Consider the following 19,041-nt stretch of genomic DNA (forward strand, 5'->3'; position numbering starts at 1 on the left):
CTGGAGAGGTGGCAGTTGTTGACTATGTGGGTCATAGTCTGTCTGTAGCCGCAGGGGCAGTTCGGGTCATCTCTGGCTCCCCAGCGATGGAACATAGCGGTGCACCGGCCATGGCCTGTTCCATAGCGATAGAGGAGGGCCCAATCATAACGTGCTAGGTCAAAGCCGGGTTGACGCTTGCAGGGGTCTGTGATGAGGTGTTTTTTCTTTACCTCAACTGACTGCCAACTCTGTTTCCAAGAGACTGGAACAGAGAAGTTCAGTGTAGGCATAGGGGACCAGATTGGATGACGAGACGTCAAGCGTTGGACAGGGTGGGTGAAGATATCTGTGTATATTGGCAGGTCCGGTCGAGCGTAGACATGGGAAATGAACTTAGATGATGCCGCATCCCAACGAATATCTGGCGGGGCGGTGTTGCTAAGAACTGGCAGCCATGGAACCAGGGTGGAACGGATGGTTCCAGAAATGATCCTCATGGAGGAATATAATTTGGAATCGACCAAGTGGACATGGGGGCTACGGAACCATACTGGGGCACAGTATTCTGCAGTGGAATAGCATAATGCCAGAGATGATGATCCTAGTGTGGAAGAGCTCGCGCCCCATGAGGAGCTGGCCAGTCTTGCAATGATGTTATTCCTCGGGCCCACCTTTGCTGCAGTTTTTATGAGATGTTCATGAAATGACAGAGTGGGATCGAGAGTAACGCCAAGATAGACTGGATGGGCTTCATGCCGGATTCTCATACCGCCAAGCTGCACATTAAGCTCACGCAAGGCCAAGGCAGGGTGTAGATGGAAAACAGATGATACCGTTTTTGCAGTGCTAGGGATTAGTCGCCATTTTTTACAGTAATCAGATATCAGAGACATGTCTTTTGTGAGTGTTTCCTCGAGGATGTCGAACTTGGATTTAGCCCATAAGGAGGCAGGAATGTGTTGTTTTAGGGTCAGACTTGCCCAGGTAGGACGCCAGCCTCTGTCACTTCCCACTAGGTGACCTTGAGCATTATTCTGAACTCCTTCAAGCCAAAGTGGGCTCTAGCAGTTATCAGGATCATCAGTGAGGGTGAGTGTTAGGACAAAATGTGAGTATTCCCATTGAATTTAGCTCATACCCAGATAAACTAATCATTCAGTAAACATTATTTATAATTATTATCTCACTCCTTGGTTTTGCCAACTTCTGCTTCAACAAGGGAATAAAAATGAGATGATAAGAATGTCCATGAAAGCCTGGAAAATAGCATAGGGGTGTGATCCGGGAAGTGGTGCAGTGGATAAGGGGTTGGACTTTTGAGCATGGGGTGCTGAGTTCAGTCCCTGGCAGCACGTGTACCAGAGTGATGTCTGGTTCTTTCTCTCTCCTCCTAGCCCTCTCATTAATAAATAAATATTTTTAAAAAAGAAAACAGCATAGTAGTTATGCAAAACAACTTCCTAGCCTGAGGCTGTGAAGGCCCGGACTCAATCCCAGGTGCTCCTACCTCTGGTAGGAGGGGAAAAAATGTTCATCAAGGAGCCTGGTAGTTGTGCTCAATTTTCATCAAATTACTTATGTACATATACTCTGCTTTCTCTTCAGATCACATAAATCTTTCGCCTTTTACTTATGTACATATGAGATGTTGTTCACATAAATCTACCACTAGACTCATCTGAGCAGATGAAAGGTGACTTTTTTTTTTTTGGCTGTCATTCTAATGAATTACATAAACAGAATACTACATGAGTCTCTTTCCTGCTTGACTACCTATCAGGCAAAAAAGATCAAGTGAATACGTTCCACAGTGTTCAGAACATGTTAAAGCACTCCACAGAATAAAACTGTAATAATCGCCAATAGCTTTGAGTTATTATCCTCTAAGCTAAATACTTTGCATTTGTTTGCCTGTGTAGTCTTTTTGACAACTGGAAAAGGCAGTTACAATTATTTCCACTGTCTTATGAAGAACTAAAGTCAGAGAGATCACATTACCTTATGAAGACTCATTCTGTCTGACCTCAGATCCCAAGCTCCTATTCATGATCCAATCCCCTCTTTCAATGGGTTTATTTAATTTTTTTATAGTTTCTATTTTTTTTTAATAACCAAAGCACTGCTCAGCTCTGGTTTATGGTGGTGTATGGGATTGAACCTGGGACTTAGGAGTCTCAGGAAGAAGAATCTCTTTGCATAACCATTATGCTGTCTATCCCCGCCCCTTATTTAATTTCTGTTGTACTTTCATTTTCCTCAGGTATTTGGAACATGCGTCTGGTGTAAAATTAGTAGTGTGATGATGGCTGGCTTTAGGAATTTTATGGTGGGGAAAAAATCATTGCTTGCTGATTTCTATGGTGTTTATTCCTACTATATTTGTTAGCCAAATCACCCATATGACATCACTTTACTCAAAAAATTCCTGAACATGTAAACTCCAACACACCACTGTTTGTAGCCTTAAATCAGATGATAGCAGTTTCATAAATGTTTTCACTTGGCTCCCATCTGCTAGGACAGGGATTCACAATCTTAGCTACACATTTGACTCATCTGGGATCTGATTAAAACCTGATAATCTACTTCTGTCCCAAAGAATCTCATTGACTTGATCTGGAATTTGGCCAGGAGAAAAGTACTTTAACTCCAAGATAATTGCTATGTACAGCCAGGAAAAAGAAACTAGTGATTGAGAAGAATATCCCCTACTTATCACCCACTCAATTATCAAAGGTTTAAGCGTGGAGTAGAGTAATGGTTATGCAAAGAGACTCTCACCCCTGAGACTCCAAAGTCCCAGGTTCAATTCCCTCCACCACCACCATAAGCCAGAGCTGAGCAGTGGTTAAAAAAAAAATAAAGAATCAAAGGTTTAACAAGTATGTGATATGTTATACCCTATTTTCTCAAAAATGTTTATTTCTATAGAGTAAGTGGCCAACTGTGCTTTTCTTTTATATTTCAACTATTCAAGAAATAATTTCTGATGATTTTCCTCTTATTTAAAGTGACTGGAATATAATAGAAATTCAATCATGTGCAGCTATTAATGATTTTCTTAGCATATGAAGTTTAGAAATATATATTTATGAAGTTCTCATCCTTTGGATTTTATCATTTGCATGTAGTTGAGTCTTTACTGATTGATGCAAATATGTTTGTCCCCAGGACAAAATTTTCAGCATCTCTCCCCAAACAGACCCAAAATCAGGGATTTTCCTTTCGCTCGGAACAACTTAGAGCCTCTACCAGACCAAAAATGTGAGTATTACAAATCTTGCTCAGTTTCTTTTTGCAAGTGTTGACATATCTGGACTACATGACCCATTATTTCAGCTTATAGTGAGCCTTCACTTAGTGTTGTCAATCAGTTCTTAGAAACTGCCACTCCATTTTTATTTTTTAACTTGATAGTACAGACAGAAATTGAGGGGGAAGGGAGGTAGAGTGGGAGAAAAAAGAGAGAGCCACCTGCAGCACTGTTCCACTGCTCATGAAGCTTCCTCCTGCAGGTGGAGACTATTGGCTGGAACCAGGGTCCTTGTACATGGAAATACATGCACCAAACCAGGTGCGTCACCACCCAGAAACCACCACTTCAGACAAAACAACATGACACACTCATCAGTGCTCTAAATAAACAGCACTGAATATGACATTATGAACGACACTGTAGAAAGTGGCCATTAATGGCCCAGGAGGTGGTTCAGCAGTGGAGTTCTTGACTTGCAAACATGAGGTCCCCAGTTCAATTCCCAGTATCATATGGGTCAGAGTAATGCTCTGCCCCCCTTTCTTTCTCTGTCTCTTTCTCTCTCTTTCTTGATAAATATATAAATATATTTAACAAGTAAGAATACATACAGTACTTTCATTTTTATTTTTTAATATTTATTTATTTCCTTTTTGTTGCCCTTGTTTTTATTGTTGTTGTAGCTATCATTGTTGCATAGTACAGAGAGAAATGGGGAGAGGAGGTGAAAACAGAGAGGGGGAAAGAAAGACAGACACCTGTAGACCTGTTTCACCACCTGTGAAACGAACCCCCTGCAGGTGGGGAGCCGGGGCTTGAACCGGGATCCTTAGACTGGTCCTTGTGCTTTGCGCCATGTGCACTTAACCCGCTGCGCTACCACCCAACTCCCAGTACTTTCATTTTTCAAGGGTATATGAGGTACACAGATTTGAAAATGAGAGGGTAACAAAATATAGATTGTAGTGGGGTGGTACTGTGGTATCTCTCCTCTCTGTCTCTTCCTCTCATCTCTCCTCCCCTCCCCCCAGAAACAGAATTGGAAAATCACCCTGAGAAAGGTCGCTGTACAGTGATATCTTAGTGATACCTATACTAAGCAGTGGTAACACACATGTGAGTTTTAATTAAATGTAAGTTTAAAAATTTTATTCTTTGATCCATAAATGTCTCCAAATACAAAATATTGCTATATTTTATTCTTCTCTTTAACTAGTGGACTTCAAGTTTGAATGTGCCTAATTTCCAGTGGTACTTGGTACCCAGTGGGTTTCAGAGCCCCACTCTCAGAAATCCTAAGTTTATATATACTCATATCAATTCTCTGCTCCAGATTTTATGATTATTTCCCATTGAACAGATGAAAAACCAGAGTTCAGAGATGCCATGATTTGATCAAAAGAACTCAAGCAATAGAATAGAGCCAGGGTCAAAATGACTGATGAGCTACAGGGTACTGAATCAGCTTCTCTGTGAGACATAAAATAGTTAGATTCTGATTTCCTTCTTTTCTTTCTATCACACCCCACCCATGTAGGAAATACATGGGTGCAGACACAGAACATGACTACTCTCTCTCTGCACACAACTCTCTCATACAGCCTGCCTCTCAAGTATAGACTAGCTGATTTAGAAACCCTCTTTTTTCAGGAGTGTTCTTTAGCTTTTCATTACATTCAGTTTCCACAGTGTTGAAGACATGTGACATTTGTGTAAGCTTGAAAAGATTATTGGGAGGATCAAGTGAGAGAAAATATTCAAAAGCACTTGGCAGCCATTTGAACAAATATCCAATACATCTCCCACCACCACCACCAATACCAGGTTTTAGAGCTTTAGGGCTTTGGCTTTAGAGCTCTTTGGCTTTAGAGCTCTTTGTTTGAAAACAGTTAACAAGGGAATGTTTTTTAATTTTTAATTATAAAATGGAAATATTGACAAGACTAGGATAAGAGGGGTACATTTCCATACAATTCCCACCCCCAGAACTCCATATCCCATCCCCTCCCTTGATAGCTTTCCTATTCTTTATCCCTCTGGGAATATGGATCCAGGGTCATTATGGGGTGCAGAAGGTGGAAGGTCTGGCTTCTGTAATTGCTTCCCAGCTGAACATGGATGTTGGCAGTTTGATCCATACTCCTAGCCTGTCTCTCTCTTTCCCTAGTGGGGCAGGGCTCTGGGGAAGCGAAGTTCCAGAACATATTGGCATCATGGTAGCATCTGGAACCTGGTTACTGAAAAAGAGTTAAGATATAAAGCAGAGGAAGTCGGGCTGTAGCGCAGCGGGTTAAGCACAGGTGGCGCAAAGCACAAGGACCAGCATAAGGATCCCGGTTCGAACCCCGGCTCCCCTCCTGCAGGGGAGTCGCTTCACAGGCGGTGAAGCAGGTCTGCAGGTGTCTATCTTTCTCTCCTCCTCTCTGTCTTCCCCTCCTCTCTCCATTTCTCTCTGTCCTATCCAACAATGACAACAACAATAATAACTACAACAATAAAACAACAAGGGCAACAAAAGGGAATAAATAAATAAAATAAATATTTAAAAAATATATATATAAAAAAAGATATAAAGCAGAACAAATTGTTGACTAATCATGAACCTAAAGGTAAGAATACTGCAGACGAAGTTTTGGCGTCTCCGTTTTGGAAAAAGCTAGTAGGTCTATTGTAGGTATAGTCCAAAGGGCCCATGACTTTACTAGTTTTTGCCTGAGCCTGACATCTAATATGCAGGTGGACCCAGGTTATTGTCTAGGGGGATGGTGTCATAGTTGGAAAAAGGACTAGAAAGCTGGATCAGGGAAGAGAGTAGCTCCCAAATATGGGAAAAGTATATGAATACTGTTAACTGTAAACCCCATCAATTTGATCTGGGGTCCATATTCAGTACAGGAGCCTATGTGACTTCTGCACCCCTGTAGGTCTCAGCTCGCATTCTGTGGTCACGGCTAGGAACGTTCCAGGCTGCACTAATTTCAGGGAATTTTATTATAATCCCTCTTGTTCTGCAGATAAGCAAACACAAAGGTGGAGAATGATAGCCACCAAGAGTCCATAACAGAAAGCAAGACCTCTTTCTTGAGAGGCCAGTTCCCCTGCCCTTAATGATGTGTGTAAAGTCAGTGGGACCATGTGAGCTCAATCTTGAAATGGAATTCAAGCCTGATGCCCCACCCCCAACCCCAGCAGAATTGTAGTTACAAAGACAACTAGTTAAGTTACTCAAACTTGAATTCTGTTGGATAGGATTTAGGGAAGCCAAAGGGTTTTTTATTTGTTTTTGCAGAACCATGTTGCTTTTCAATTAGATTTAAGTAGAAAAGAGAAGATAAAGGAAGCTCTATGATCACTTTCACTCTTCAAAGGAGCAACAGAAAGGCACATAGAGCTTTTTTCCTAAAAGAAACCAAAGACTCTTCTGAGGTTTGCCTAAAAGCACAGCACAAATGTCCTGAGACTTGCTGAAAGTCTTGTGTTGACTTGGCCATCAACAGCTACCCCACCCAGGGAAGAGAGAGCTGTGGCAGGAACGCACAGTCCAGTGGTATTTTGATCAAACTTGGCTCAGGCATATCTGTGCACATTTGACATCCTGCCTGACTTCCCTGAATAGACAGATGCACATACACAACCTTCTCTAGTCTAGAAGATACCTCCCACCCAGACAAGCCTCCTGAAGAGATAACGCCATTCTCCTAGCACCCCTTCTAGGATGATGAGAAGCAGGTCTTGAAAAGTCTCATTCTATCCTCTCTTCCCAGTTCTATCCAGGGAACCTCTGAGGACAAACCGAGTGCTTCCTGCTATTCCCAGTCAACGGGGAAACAGTGCGCCAACTGGGCAGGGTGAGGACTCAACCAGTCCTGCCCATGATGAAAACTAACTGTGGGCCACAGACGGCAGAAGTACTGAGTATTAGATATGCCTATATTTTTAAACTGGCAAAGGATAATATTACCTGAGTTTGTTAAGAACAAAGACTAATTTTGTAAATTGCATTCTACAAGCCATTCATAGTTTCCTAACTCCATGTTCTTTCTTCCAAATAAAGATATCACCCAAATTAGCACCTAGGTTCTTTGACTGCACTTCAAATTTGTAAGTTTGGTGAGTTTCTGTGACCTTTACATGCCCAAAATAAGTCAAAATATGTTATAAGCAAGGAAAAGTTAGCTATGTTTGGTCTGCCTTGTGGCATGTTTGCCAGTTTGTTTTACTGGGTATTGCTTTTTTTTTTTTTTAATGTATGCTTTGCTGAATAAAAACAAAAAGAATACATTTCAAATCTGTTCTTCACATTTATTGTAATTATACCTTGGACTGATGATGCTTAGTTAAAACCAACATAATAAAATCCTTTCATCAGTGGCAGATTTTTAACTTTAAAATGTACAAACTTTTCCAAAACATTTTCTACTATTGTTAATCCTTGGCTATAGTTCAAGTTCTTTGATAATGTATTGTATCTTTTTTTTTTTGTCATTTGATGATGTCCACCTATTATCTCTTTCAGATGTGACTGTTCCAGGTAGAGAAAGAACTTGTGAGTTGGAAAGGTCAGTATCTTGGCCTAAAGAACAGAATAGGCATTTCTCACACAGTACTTAAACTTGTACTCATTTTCTTTCCTGTTGCAAAAGAACATTCTCTGTGTACTTAAGCCATTCCCAAATTACGACTTAACAAAGTTTGAAAGGCCACTAACAACTGCAGCTCTCCTAGTTCAAAGTCGAATCATATAAGATCATGGTCACTACATATCATTTCTGAATGTACATGTTATTTTGCAAATACAGTAAATATAACAGTTGCCTCTTTGATAGTATACTTTCTTTATCAGAGCACAGTTCAGCTTTGGTTTATGGTGGTATAAAGATTGAACTTTAGATCCTTAGGTGTAAGAGTCTCTGCATCACAATTATGTTATATCCCCCAACCACATTCTTTCTTTCTTCCTTCCTTCCTTTCTTTCTTTCTTTCTTTCTTTCTTTCTTTCTTTTTTTACATTGTTGAATACTTTTTTTTTTTAAGAATTTATTGTGGGGGGAGCTGGGCAGTAGCGCAGCTGGTTAAGCGCACATGGTGCAAAGCACAAGGACCTGCATAAGGATCCCAGGTGGAGCCCCCGGCTCTCCACCTGCAGGAGGGTCGCTTCACAGGTCTGCAGGTGTCTGTCTTTCTCTTCCTTTCTCTGTCTTCCCCTCCTCTCTCCATTTCTCTCTGTCCTATCTGACAACAGCTATAACAACAATAACAATAATAATAATAACAACAACAAGGGCAACAAAATGGGAAAGGTGGCCTCCAGGAGCAGAGGGTTCATAGTACAGGCACTGAGCCCCAGCAATAACCCTGGAGGCAATAAATAAATAAATAAATAAAAGAATTTATTGTGGTTCAGGAGGCAGTACAGTGGATAAAGCATCAGATTCTTGTGCATGAGTTTCCAAGTTCAGTCCCTGGCAGCACATGTACCAGAGTGATGCCTGGTTTTGTCTCTCCTCCTTTCTAAACCCAGGTCCTTGCGCATTATGAATGAGCTCAGTCAGGTACACCACAACCCGGCATTTTAAAAGAGGGGTTTTCTCTTTTAAAATGACTGGCTCAGACAACTCTCATTGTTCATTTGGAACTAATAACCTCTCTTGCTCTCACATCCTGTATTACCTTATCTTACCATGCCTTTTCTGGCTCCCCACTTCCTTCCTTTACTTATTCCCTGGGAACAAACAAGCAAACAAACTTTAATGAATGTATACATGAATAGGCATGGTACATGATACACATTTCCAGAACAAAGGCAAAAGAACAGTGACTTGACTCCAGAGGAATTTCTGTTTAGTTAGAGGCAGAATCTGACCCCTCTAAAGAAATAATATGGGTGGTCTGGGTGTTAGCGTAGTGGATAACACTTTGGACTTTCAAGCATGAGGTCCTGAGTTCAATCCCAGGCAACACATGTACCAGAATGATGTCTGGTTCTCTCTCTTTCTCCCATCTTTCTTATGAATAAACAGATTATTTTTTAAAAGATCTTATTTATAATAATTTTAATGGTTCTTATACCTCATACATGAGTGATTCTACCACTGCCAGGCTGTTTTTTTTGTTTCTAATTACAGAGGGAAACAGGGAGAGAGAGAGAGAGAGAGAGAGAGAGAGAGAGAGAGAGAGAGAGAGTACTGCTCCACCATCCATGAAACGCCCCTGGTGTTGTGGTACTCCCATATGATGTCAAAGCTCAAAATCAGGGTTTTGTGCACAGTACAATACATGCCCTACTAGAAGAGCTATCTCCCAGCCTCAGATAATATTTTAAACTTTAAAAAAATCCTATCAAAACCATCTATTTCTTAGATATTGACATAGTATAGTTAATACTGGTAGATCAAACAGTCATCTGTGTTTCTGTGAACACTACTGTTTTTTCAAAGTGAATGCGTCCCCACTCTGACCTCTGTTTAGTCCAGCCTTGGTCTTTGGACAGTTGAATAAATTCCAAGACATCCCCAGAGGCCAAATTTGGGAAGTCAATGAACCAACTGTATCAAGAACTAAAATTTCCTCTTAACATGTTTTTACAAGCACAGTTGTCAACAGGACAAAGGCAATTTTTACAGTAATGTGTGAAAAACAGGAGATAACATTATTAAATGCCTAACAAAGTGTTTATTTGTGGTGAATGGTAGATCACTTTGTAATTACTAGTCATCCACGGCGGGGGGAGAGCTAAAGAAATACTGCTGGTTACCTTAGGATTAGACTCCATGGAGGGTAGATAGCAATGAGACTTTCATGCCTGAAGCTCCAAAGTCCCAGGTTCAATTCCCCACACTACCATAAACTGAGCAGTGCTCTGGTTAAAAAAAAAAAAAATTAGTCTGGGAGGTGGCATAGTGGATAAAGCATCAAATCCTCAAGCATGAGGTCCTGAGTTCAATCCCCGGCAGCACATGTACCAGAGTAATGGCTGGTTATTCCTCTATCTTTCCTCCTATCTTTCTGGTTAATACATAAATATATTTATATATATGTATGATAAGGTAGACTCTTACTGATAGTGAGAGGAAGCTGAAGTTTTAGCAATGTCAAGATGCTGGAGTTGAGGCTGGGGAGACTGTAACTAGGTCAATTTGTGAACTGGGGCCACAGTATAAACAGGTGCACTGAAAGGAAATCTCCACCAGACACAGAGAGGACAGAAAGACGTTGAAAGACATCAGGAATAAAGGAGTTTTTTTGCTGTCGTCTGTACTTAGGTGATGTAAAAGAGTACTCCAAAACTAAAAAAAAAAAAAAAAAAAAAGGAAGTTGTTTAAAATCCAATATTCTTTCTCACTAGATAGACTCTGGAAACAAAAGACAGGTTATAAGGAAGTGCAACTACATCTGAGGACCCAAAGAACTATCCTTTACGATGAGGTTAAGTAATAAAGATTCTATTTATTGGAGAAAAATAAAATCGTGATTTAGAATAGCTACTTTCCTTCCCTGGGCAGATGACCTCACCAATGTGTCCTAGAAGCCCACCTCCCCAGAGCCCTGCCCCACTAGGGAGAGAGAGAGGTAGGCTGGGAGTATGGATCGACCTGTCAATGCCCATGTTCAGCGGGGAAGCAATTACAGAGGCCAGACCTTCCACCTTCTGCATCCCACAATGACCTTGGGTCCATACTCCCAGAGGGATAAAGAATAGGGAAACTTCCAGTAGAGGGTATGGGATACGGAGTTCTGGTTCTCAAAGTTTTGTGGAACTATACCCTTTTTATCCAACAGACTTGTCAATAATATATATATATATATAATTTTTTTCTATTTAGGGTTCTTTATTAGTGTGTGTATGTGTTTGTAGAACACATGCCCATGTGTGCACATGTGTCTTTTCACATTATTGTATTATTATTATTATTATTATTATTATATGGTGGTACAGGAGATTGAACCTGGAATTTTGAAGCCTCAGGCACGAAACTCATTTTTCATAACCACTATGCTATCTCTTGTATCTCCACCCCACCCACCTTGTACTTTTTTACATTTATTTATTTATTTATTTATTTATTTATTTATTTATTTATTTTACCAGAGCACTGCTCAGCTCTGGCTTATAGTGGTGCAAGGGATTGAACTGAGAGCATGAGGCATGAGTTTTTGTTTGTTTTGTTTTGTTCTGCATAACCATTATGGTATCTATCCCCATATCCGATTCCCCTTTTTCTTTCTAATAACAATAATGACACATTTTTAACCTTATATCCTATTTCTATTTTTTTTGCACTGTTTCTATCTTTTATTTTTTTATTGGAGGGTCAATAATTTCAGTTGACAATAAAATACAGTAGTTGGTCCATGTGTAACATTTCTCAGTTTTCCACATAATGATCTAACCCCCTCACCTAGGTCTTCCTCTGCCATTACTTTTTTTTTAATATTTATTTTTATTTATTTATTCCATTTTGTTGCCCTTGTTGTTTTATTGTTGTAGTTATTATTGTTGTTGTCGTTGTTGGATAGGACAGAGAGAAATGAAGAGAGGAGGAGAAGACAGAGAGGAGGAGAGAGAGATAGACACCTGCAGACCTGCTTCACCGCCTGTGAAGCGACTCCCCTGCAGGTGGGGAGTCAGGTTCAAACCGGGATCCTTATGCTGGTCCTTGTGCTTTGCACCACCTGCGCTTAACCCGCTGCGCTACAGCCCGACTCCCCATTACTTTTTTTAAAAACAGTGTATTTCTTTCTTAACGAAGAAAGAGTAAGATAGATGTTTGAGTAGCACTCTGGTGCCTGGGACTGAACTTGGTATCTCATGCTTGTTAAACAACAATTCTATCACTGTACCACTGCATGCTTTGAGTCAATAAGTCATATTTTAATAAAACCAAATATTAAGTCTAAAAATAGCTTCTCTGCTTTTTCTTTTAATTTTATTTTTATTACTTTTATTTATTGGACAGATATAGCCAGAAATTGAGAGGGAAAGGGGTAAGAAAGAGAGAGAGAGAGGGAGAGAGAGAGAGAAGACACCTGCAGCACTGCTTCACCACTTGTGAAACTTTTCCCCTGCACGTGGACCGGGGGCTTGAACCTGAGCCTTGTGCATTATAACATGCAATCAACCAGGTGTGCCACCACCAGGCCCCTCTTTTAATTTTGTATTGGGGGAATCACAGCAAACAGTGAATACAGTTGTTGACACGTGTAAAATTTCTGTTTTCTGCAAAACATCCTGACCTACTCCACCATCAGGACCAGAAGCCTCCCCCAGCTCCCAGAGTCCTTTGCTTTGGTGCAGTAGCTTCTCCACTTTTATTCTCCCTACCAAAGCTACAGAGTACCAAGAATCTCAGCTATGGGTCCTAAAAATAAAGACACTACAGAGTCGGGCAGTAGTGCAGTGGGTTAAGTGCACGTAGCACAAAGTGCAAGGACTGGTGGAAGGATCGTGGTTCGAGGCCCTGGCTCCTCACCTGCAAGGGGTGTCACCTCACAAGCAGTGAAGCAGGTCTGCAAGTGTCTTTCTCTCCTCCTCTCTATCTTCCCCTCCTCTCTCCATTTCTCTCTGTCCTAACAATGATGGCATCAATAACAACAACAATAAGTAAACAACAATCAAAAACAAGGACAACAAAAGGGAAATATGTGTGTGTGTGTGTGTGTGTGTGTGTGTGTGTGTGTGTGTGTGTGTGTGTGTGTGTGTGTGTGTGTGTGTGTAAACATACTTTCTCTTTAAGATCCTAAAGCTCTAAGCCAGACCCTTTTTGTAACTGATTAAAGAGTATGAGAGAATCTGAGCAGGTGCTTCCCTCCCCCCTTTTAAAATAAGTGATTTACTAATGATCAATAAGACTGTAGGATAAGAGGGGTACAATTGTAACCACCAGAGTTCTGTAATCCCATCCCCTCTGCTGGAAGCTTCTCTATTCATTATCCCTTTGAGAGTATGGACCAAAGATCTTTATGGGGTACAGAAGGTGGGAGGTCTGGCTTCTGTAATTGCTTCTCTGCTGGACATGGGCATTGACAGGTGGATCCATAATCCCAGCCTGTTTTTATCTTTCCCTAGTGGGGCAGGGCTCTTGGCACCCTTACCACTAGCCAAAGAAAAACCTTAATATATTTGGCAAGGCTGCTCCAGTCTCAAGAGTCCAGGCATTGCTATTTGTTTTCCTTTCTTTTTAAAATATTTTACTTATTTATTCATGAGACAGATAGGAGGACAAAGAGCCAGACATCATTCTGGTACATGTGTTGCCAGGGATTGAACCTGGGCCCTCAAGCTTGAAAGTCCAATGCTTTATCCATTGTGCCACCTCCTGGACCATGCTATTTCTTTCATAGATATATTTCATTTCAAATCTTCATCAACAGATTTTTCCAGGAAAAGAGAGTTAAATTCTGAGAGGAGGAGAGGAAGTGAGGGTGGGAATTTTGAAGTTTATTCTTTCACCACTCCCTTCGCTCCCTCAGCTCAATCCAGCAGCAAAGGTTAGAGTATTTCAGGGTAGAAGAGCTGTGGTTTCACTATCCAGCAATTTTCTTATATGGTAACTGCACCAGTTGAAAGTAGAGAGGCATTTATGGCACTCCTGAGGCAAAGCATTCTAAGAGATAATCTATTATTTCCTCTTTCTCAACCCTCTGAACAAAATTGCTCACACAAAGCAAACTGCTGATTTCTACTTCTTTTAACCACTTCCCCACCCTCTCGGGATGCTCGTGAGTTCTGGAAGAGGAAGCAGGGAAGGAGGAGGTCTGGAAAACCTGTTCTCATTCTCTCTCTGTTACAACCCATCACCTTTCAAGACAGTCACGACAATCGAGAATTCACTATGGTAACACAAACTTAAGTATGTGCGTGACAAGGAGCAGAAAGCAAATAGCCTTTCCTGTGTTCTCATGCTAATTCTCCTGAGAAAGACACCCAGAACAGAACATGAAGTTGTTCAGGTATGTTTCATCCGAAACTTTAGAAAGTTAACTTTATGAATCATTTTAAAATCAAGATTAAGAACCAGGAGACAGTATAGTGGTTTATGCAACAAACTTTCATGCCTATAACTCAGAGATCCCAGGACTTAGTATGCAGGACCATCACAAGCCAGAAGTGAGTGATGCTCTAAATAAAGAAATAAATAAATATTAACATCAGGAAATAGCTCAACCAGTAGAGCATACACTCAACCATGCAATAGGACCCAACTGAAAGCTCCTGGCACCATAACAAAGCACCAATAGGAGTCCATACACAGCACTGAGGAAAGATTCGGGAGTGGTGAAGCTGTGCTGTGATGTCTCTCTCTCTCTCTCTTTTAAAAAAAAAAAAAATATATATATATATATATATATATATATATATTTTAGACAGATGCAGAGAGAGAGAGAGAAAGAAACTCAAGAGCACTGCTCAGCTCTGGTTTGTGGTGGTGCAGGGAATTGAACCTGAGACTTCGGAGCCTCAGGCATGAGAGTCTCTTTGCATCACCATTATGCTATCTACCTCTGCCCCCCCTTTTTTTTTTCCAGAGCACTCATCAACTCTGGTTTATGGTGGTGTGGGAGACTGAAACTGGGACTTTGGAGCCTCAGGCATGAAGATTCTTTTTGCATAACTCCACCCTGATATCTCTCCTTTTCTTTGCTTCTATCTGAAATTGAAAAGAAAAAAAAATCTCCCAGGACCCATAGAATTATGCAAAAGTTCCCAGCATAAAAAAAATCAGGATTAATTTAGAAGAATGTATTAGTAGTACTTTGTTCTGTTTTGTTGTTGTTGTTACTTTAAAATTACACTGACAGATAATGAGTAATTGCCTTTTTTTTTTCCAATTAAACTCTACTGCAACCGTGGAGGACTGGAAAGAAAAGGAGAAGCAGATGAATGTCAGCAGAGGACTTGAGACTTTAGAAAATACCATTTGTACTTCAAGTCAGAAGTAAGGGAAAAGAGAAATAATAGCAGCTGAGGGCCTCTTCCATCCTCTTGTCAGATTTGAGCACTGCCAGAACTTCCCGGGTGTTTATTTATTCTGTGTATTCAGGGTTCTAAGTTCAGTACTGACAGGAGTCATCTTGGTCCAGCCTTCACAACCCTACACGCAAAACATTATCAAATGCCCACTTTACAAAGATCACACAGATAAGTCAGGGCCAGGATTCTAGCCCTGCAGTCTGGCTCTACAACCTGCCCTTACAGTCCCTACAGGACTTCGTGTGGGAAGAGGAAGATTGCCAGCACTCAAGGGGTAGATAGCATAATAGTTATGCAAAGAGACTCTCATGCCTGAGGCTCCAGAGTTCCAGGTTCAATCCTCTTCTTCTTCTAGCGTTTGCCCTTCTTCCGTAGCAGAATAACATCATTGCAAGACTGGCCAGCTCCTCATGGGGCGCAAGTGCTTCCACACTAGGATCATCATCTCTGGCATTATGCTATTCCACTGCAGAATACTGTGCCCCAGTATGGTTCCGTAGCCCCCATGTCCACTTGGTTGATTCCAAATTATATTCCTCCATGAGGATAATCTCTGGAACCATCCGTTCCACCCCGGTTCCATGGCTGCCAGTTCTTAGCAACATCGCCCCGCCAGATATTCGTTGGGATGCGGCATCATCTAAGTTCATTTCCCATGTCTACGCTCGACCGGACCTGCCAATATACGCGGATATCTTCACCCACCCTGTTCAACGCTTGACGTCTCATCACCCAATCTGGTCCCCTATGCCTACACTGAACTTCTCTGTTCCAGTCTCTTGGAAACAGAGTTGGCAGTCAGCTGAGGTAAAGAACAAACACCTCATCACAGACCCCTGCAAGCGTCAACCCGGCTTTGACCTAGCACATTATGATTGGGCCCTCCTCAATCGCTATCGAACAGGCCATGGGCGGTGCACCGCTATCTTCCATCGATGGGGAGCCAGAGACAACCCGAACTGCCCCTGCGGCTACAGACAGACTATGACCCACATAGTCAACAACTGCCACCTCTCCAGATTCAAAGGAGGTCTCGAAATTTTACATCAGGCTCAACCTGACGCTGTTGACTGGCTACAGAAGAAGGGCAAACGCTAGAAGAAGAAGAAATATTTTTGACTAAAATTGAGGTACTTTTTGTCTCTCTCCAAATTCAGTCTCTTTCTCCTCATTACCCTGAATGTAGGCACTATTTTCATCCACTCATTTTAGTAGTATAATCACAGCTCGTCATTGAACATATAAACAATACTTAGTTTACTGCTGCTCTTGTCTTTATGTCTTGCTTCCTCCTCTTCATTCCCTCTCCTTTAGACTGCACAACTTTAGTCTTTTGTATGAATTTATAGAGATTTACAATAGCATTCATCTTCTTATATATTTTTATATTTTTTTGTTCCAAATGCCATTCTCTAAGAGTATAAAATTTGCCTAAATCAAAAATTTAACTGTAAGAGGTGACCCCTTTAATTAAATGAACTTCATTAATTCTTCTTGTTTCCATGCCTCAGTATATAAATGTACAACACTCACATTCTTTCTTCCAGGGGCTAGGTAGTGGTGGCACACTTAGTTGAGTACACAGATTATAGTCACTATTCAAGGAATCAGAAAAACATACAAAGTATTGGAACATTATTCCATATTCATGTGATTTTAGAATTAAGACCATCAAAATGAATATTCTACCCAGAGCCACATACAAATTTAATGTAATCCCCACTAGTGTCCCAGCAGTCTTTTAAGTGAATGGAATCAAAGCTACAAATGGAATCAGAAAATACTTAGAATTGCCAAAAAAAAAAAAAAAAGAAAAGAAAAAAAGTCCTGAGACTCTATATGAGGATGTTGTGATCAAAACTGCTTTATACTGGAACAAAATTAGATACTCTGAAAACTAGAATAGAATTAAAATCATAGAAAAAATTGCTATACCTGGAAGAGTATTGGATAAAGAGTTCTGGTGCTACGACTTCTGTGGAATTGTACCTCTCTTATCTTAAGGTTTTGTCAATATTTCCACTTTATAATTGTTTAAAAAGTTCCTATACCTATGATCCTATAATTTTTATCTCTTTATCAGAAGAATTAATGCACTATAGTTGATAGAAAAATACAATAGTTTGTACATTTCCCAGTTTTCCACTTAACAATTCAACCACTAGGTCCTGCTCTGACATCATATTATCTAATTTTTGACAAGGGGCCCAGACTATGAAATGGAGAGAGTCTCTGCAACTAGTGATGTTGGGAAAATTGGGTTTAAACATGCAGAAGAATGAAATTGAATCAACACATTTCACCAGAAACAAAAGTACATTCCAATTCAATAAAGGATATGTTGTTAGGCAAGAAACTTATCAAATATTTTGATGGATATGTTGGAAGAACTCTAGCCCTCTAACTTTCCTAGACATCTTCAATGATACAAATCCAAATGCAAGGAAGACAAAAAAAATAACCAAATGGGATTACATCAAATGAAAAAACTTCTACAAAGCAACACACACACACACACACACACACAGGAAGAGACTTCTTGCAGACATTTACATACCTTACATCAGACAAAAGGCTAATAAACAAATAACCACATCATAAAATGTGAGGCTATGAACAAAATAGTCATCAAAGAAGAGATGTAAATGGACAACAGACAAAAAAAAAACTCTCCAAATTTGTCAAAGAAATGCAAATTAATGCAACAATGAATATCACTTCACTCCAGTGAGAATGTTATATATCAGAAATGATAGTAACAAAAAAATATGAAGAAAGTGTGGGGATAAAAGAACCCTCCTGCACTGCTGATTTGGAATGTAGATTGTTCAAACCCTTGTGGAGAGCAGCCTGTAGAACTCTCAGAAGGCTAAAAATGGATCTACCTCATGAGCTTCTATGGAACCAAAACACTCATCCAAAAAGATATGTGTACACTTATGTTGATAGCAGCACAATTTGTAATAGCCCAAACCTGGAAGCAATCCAGGTGTCCTACAACAGATGATGGGGTATAAATACACAATGGAATAGTAGCTAGCAATTATAAATGAGAAATTCGGGAGTCAGGCAGTAGCACAGTGGCTTAAGCACAGGTGGCATGAACTGCAAGGACCAGCATAAGGATCCAGGTTCGAGCCCTGGCTCCTCACCTGCAGGGAGGGTGGCTTCATGAGTGGTCAACAGGTCTGCAGGTGTCCGTTTTCTCTCCCAGTCTTCCCTACCTCTCTCCATTTCTCTCTGTCCTATCCAACATTGATGACATCATCTGTAACAATAATAATAACTACAACAACAATAAGACAACAAGGGCAACAAAAGGGAAAATAAATAATAAAAATAATATTTTTTTAAATGAGAAATTCACCTTTTTCATCCCATCTTGAGTGGAGCTGAAGGAATCATGTTAAGTGAGATACGGCAGAAAGAAAAGGATAAATATGGGATGCTAACACTCTTAGAAGTGGAGAAATAAGAACAAAAAGGGAAACACAAGGCAGAACTTGGACTGGGTTTGGTGTATTTCACCTAAAGACTCTGGGGTAGGGGTTTCAAGTCCAGGAATAAGATGATGGAGGAGGACTTAGGTTGCAAGTGAGAGTGTTTTCAGAAAAAAACAATTTTACCTATGTACCAACAACTGTATTAAGTGTAAATCAGTATCCTAAAAATAAGAAATGAATAGAATAAAAATAAAGTATAATAAATATTATTTAAAAATTTAAGGGTTGGGGTAGATAGCATAATGGTTATGAAAAGAGAATTTTAGGGAGTCGGGCTGTAGCGCAGCGGGTTAAGCGCAAATGGCGCAAAGCACAAGGACCGGCATAAA

General features: G+C 40.4%; 1 protein-coding gene across 1 annotated transcript in view; it reads left to right on the plus strand.

The window, feature by feature from the left end:
* LOC103124430 (ankyrin repeat domain-containing protein 55-like) overlaps window positions 1-7,526 on the plus strand; it is a 142,820-nt gene extending 135,294 nt beyond the window's left edge. The window contains exons 11-12 of the mRNA XM_007535145.2: window positions 3,154-3,246; window positions 7,003-7,526. Of these exons, the coding sequence (XP_007535207.1) occupies window positions 3,154-3,246; window positions 7,003-7,124 (215 nt within the window). The 3' untranslated portion in view covers window positions 7,125-7,526. The remainder of the gene's footprint in view (window positions 1-3,153; window positions 3,247-7,002) is intronic.
* The last annotated feature ends 11,515 nt before the right edge of the window (window positions 7,527-19,041 follow it).

Source organism: Erinaceus europaeus, chromosome 5 (assembly GCF_950295315.1).
Source record: "Erinaceus europaeus chromosome 5, mEriEur2.1, whole genome shotgun sequence".
NCBI lineage: Eukaryota > Metazoa > Chordata > Mammalia > Eulipotyphla > Erinaceidae > Erinaceus > Erinaceus europaeus.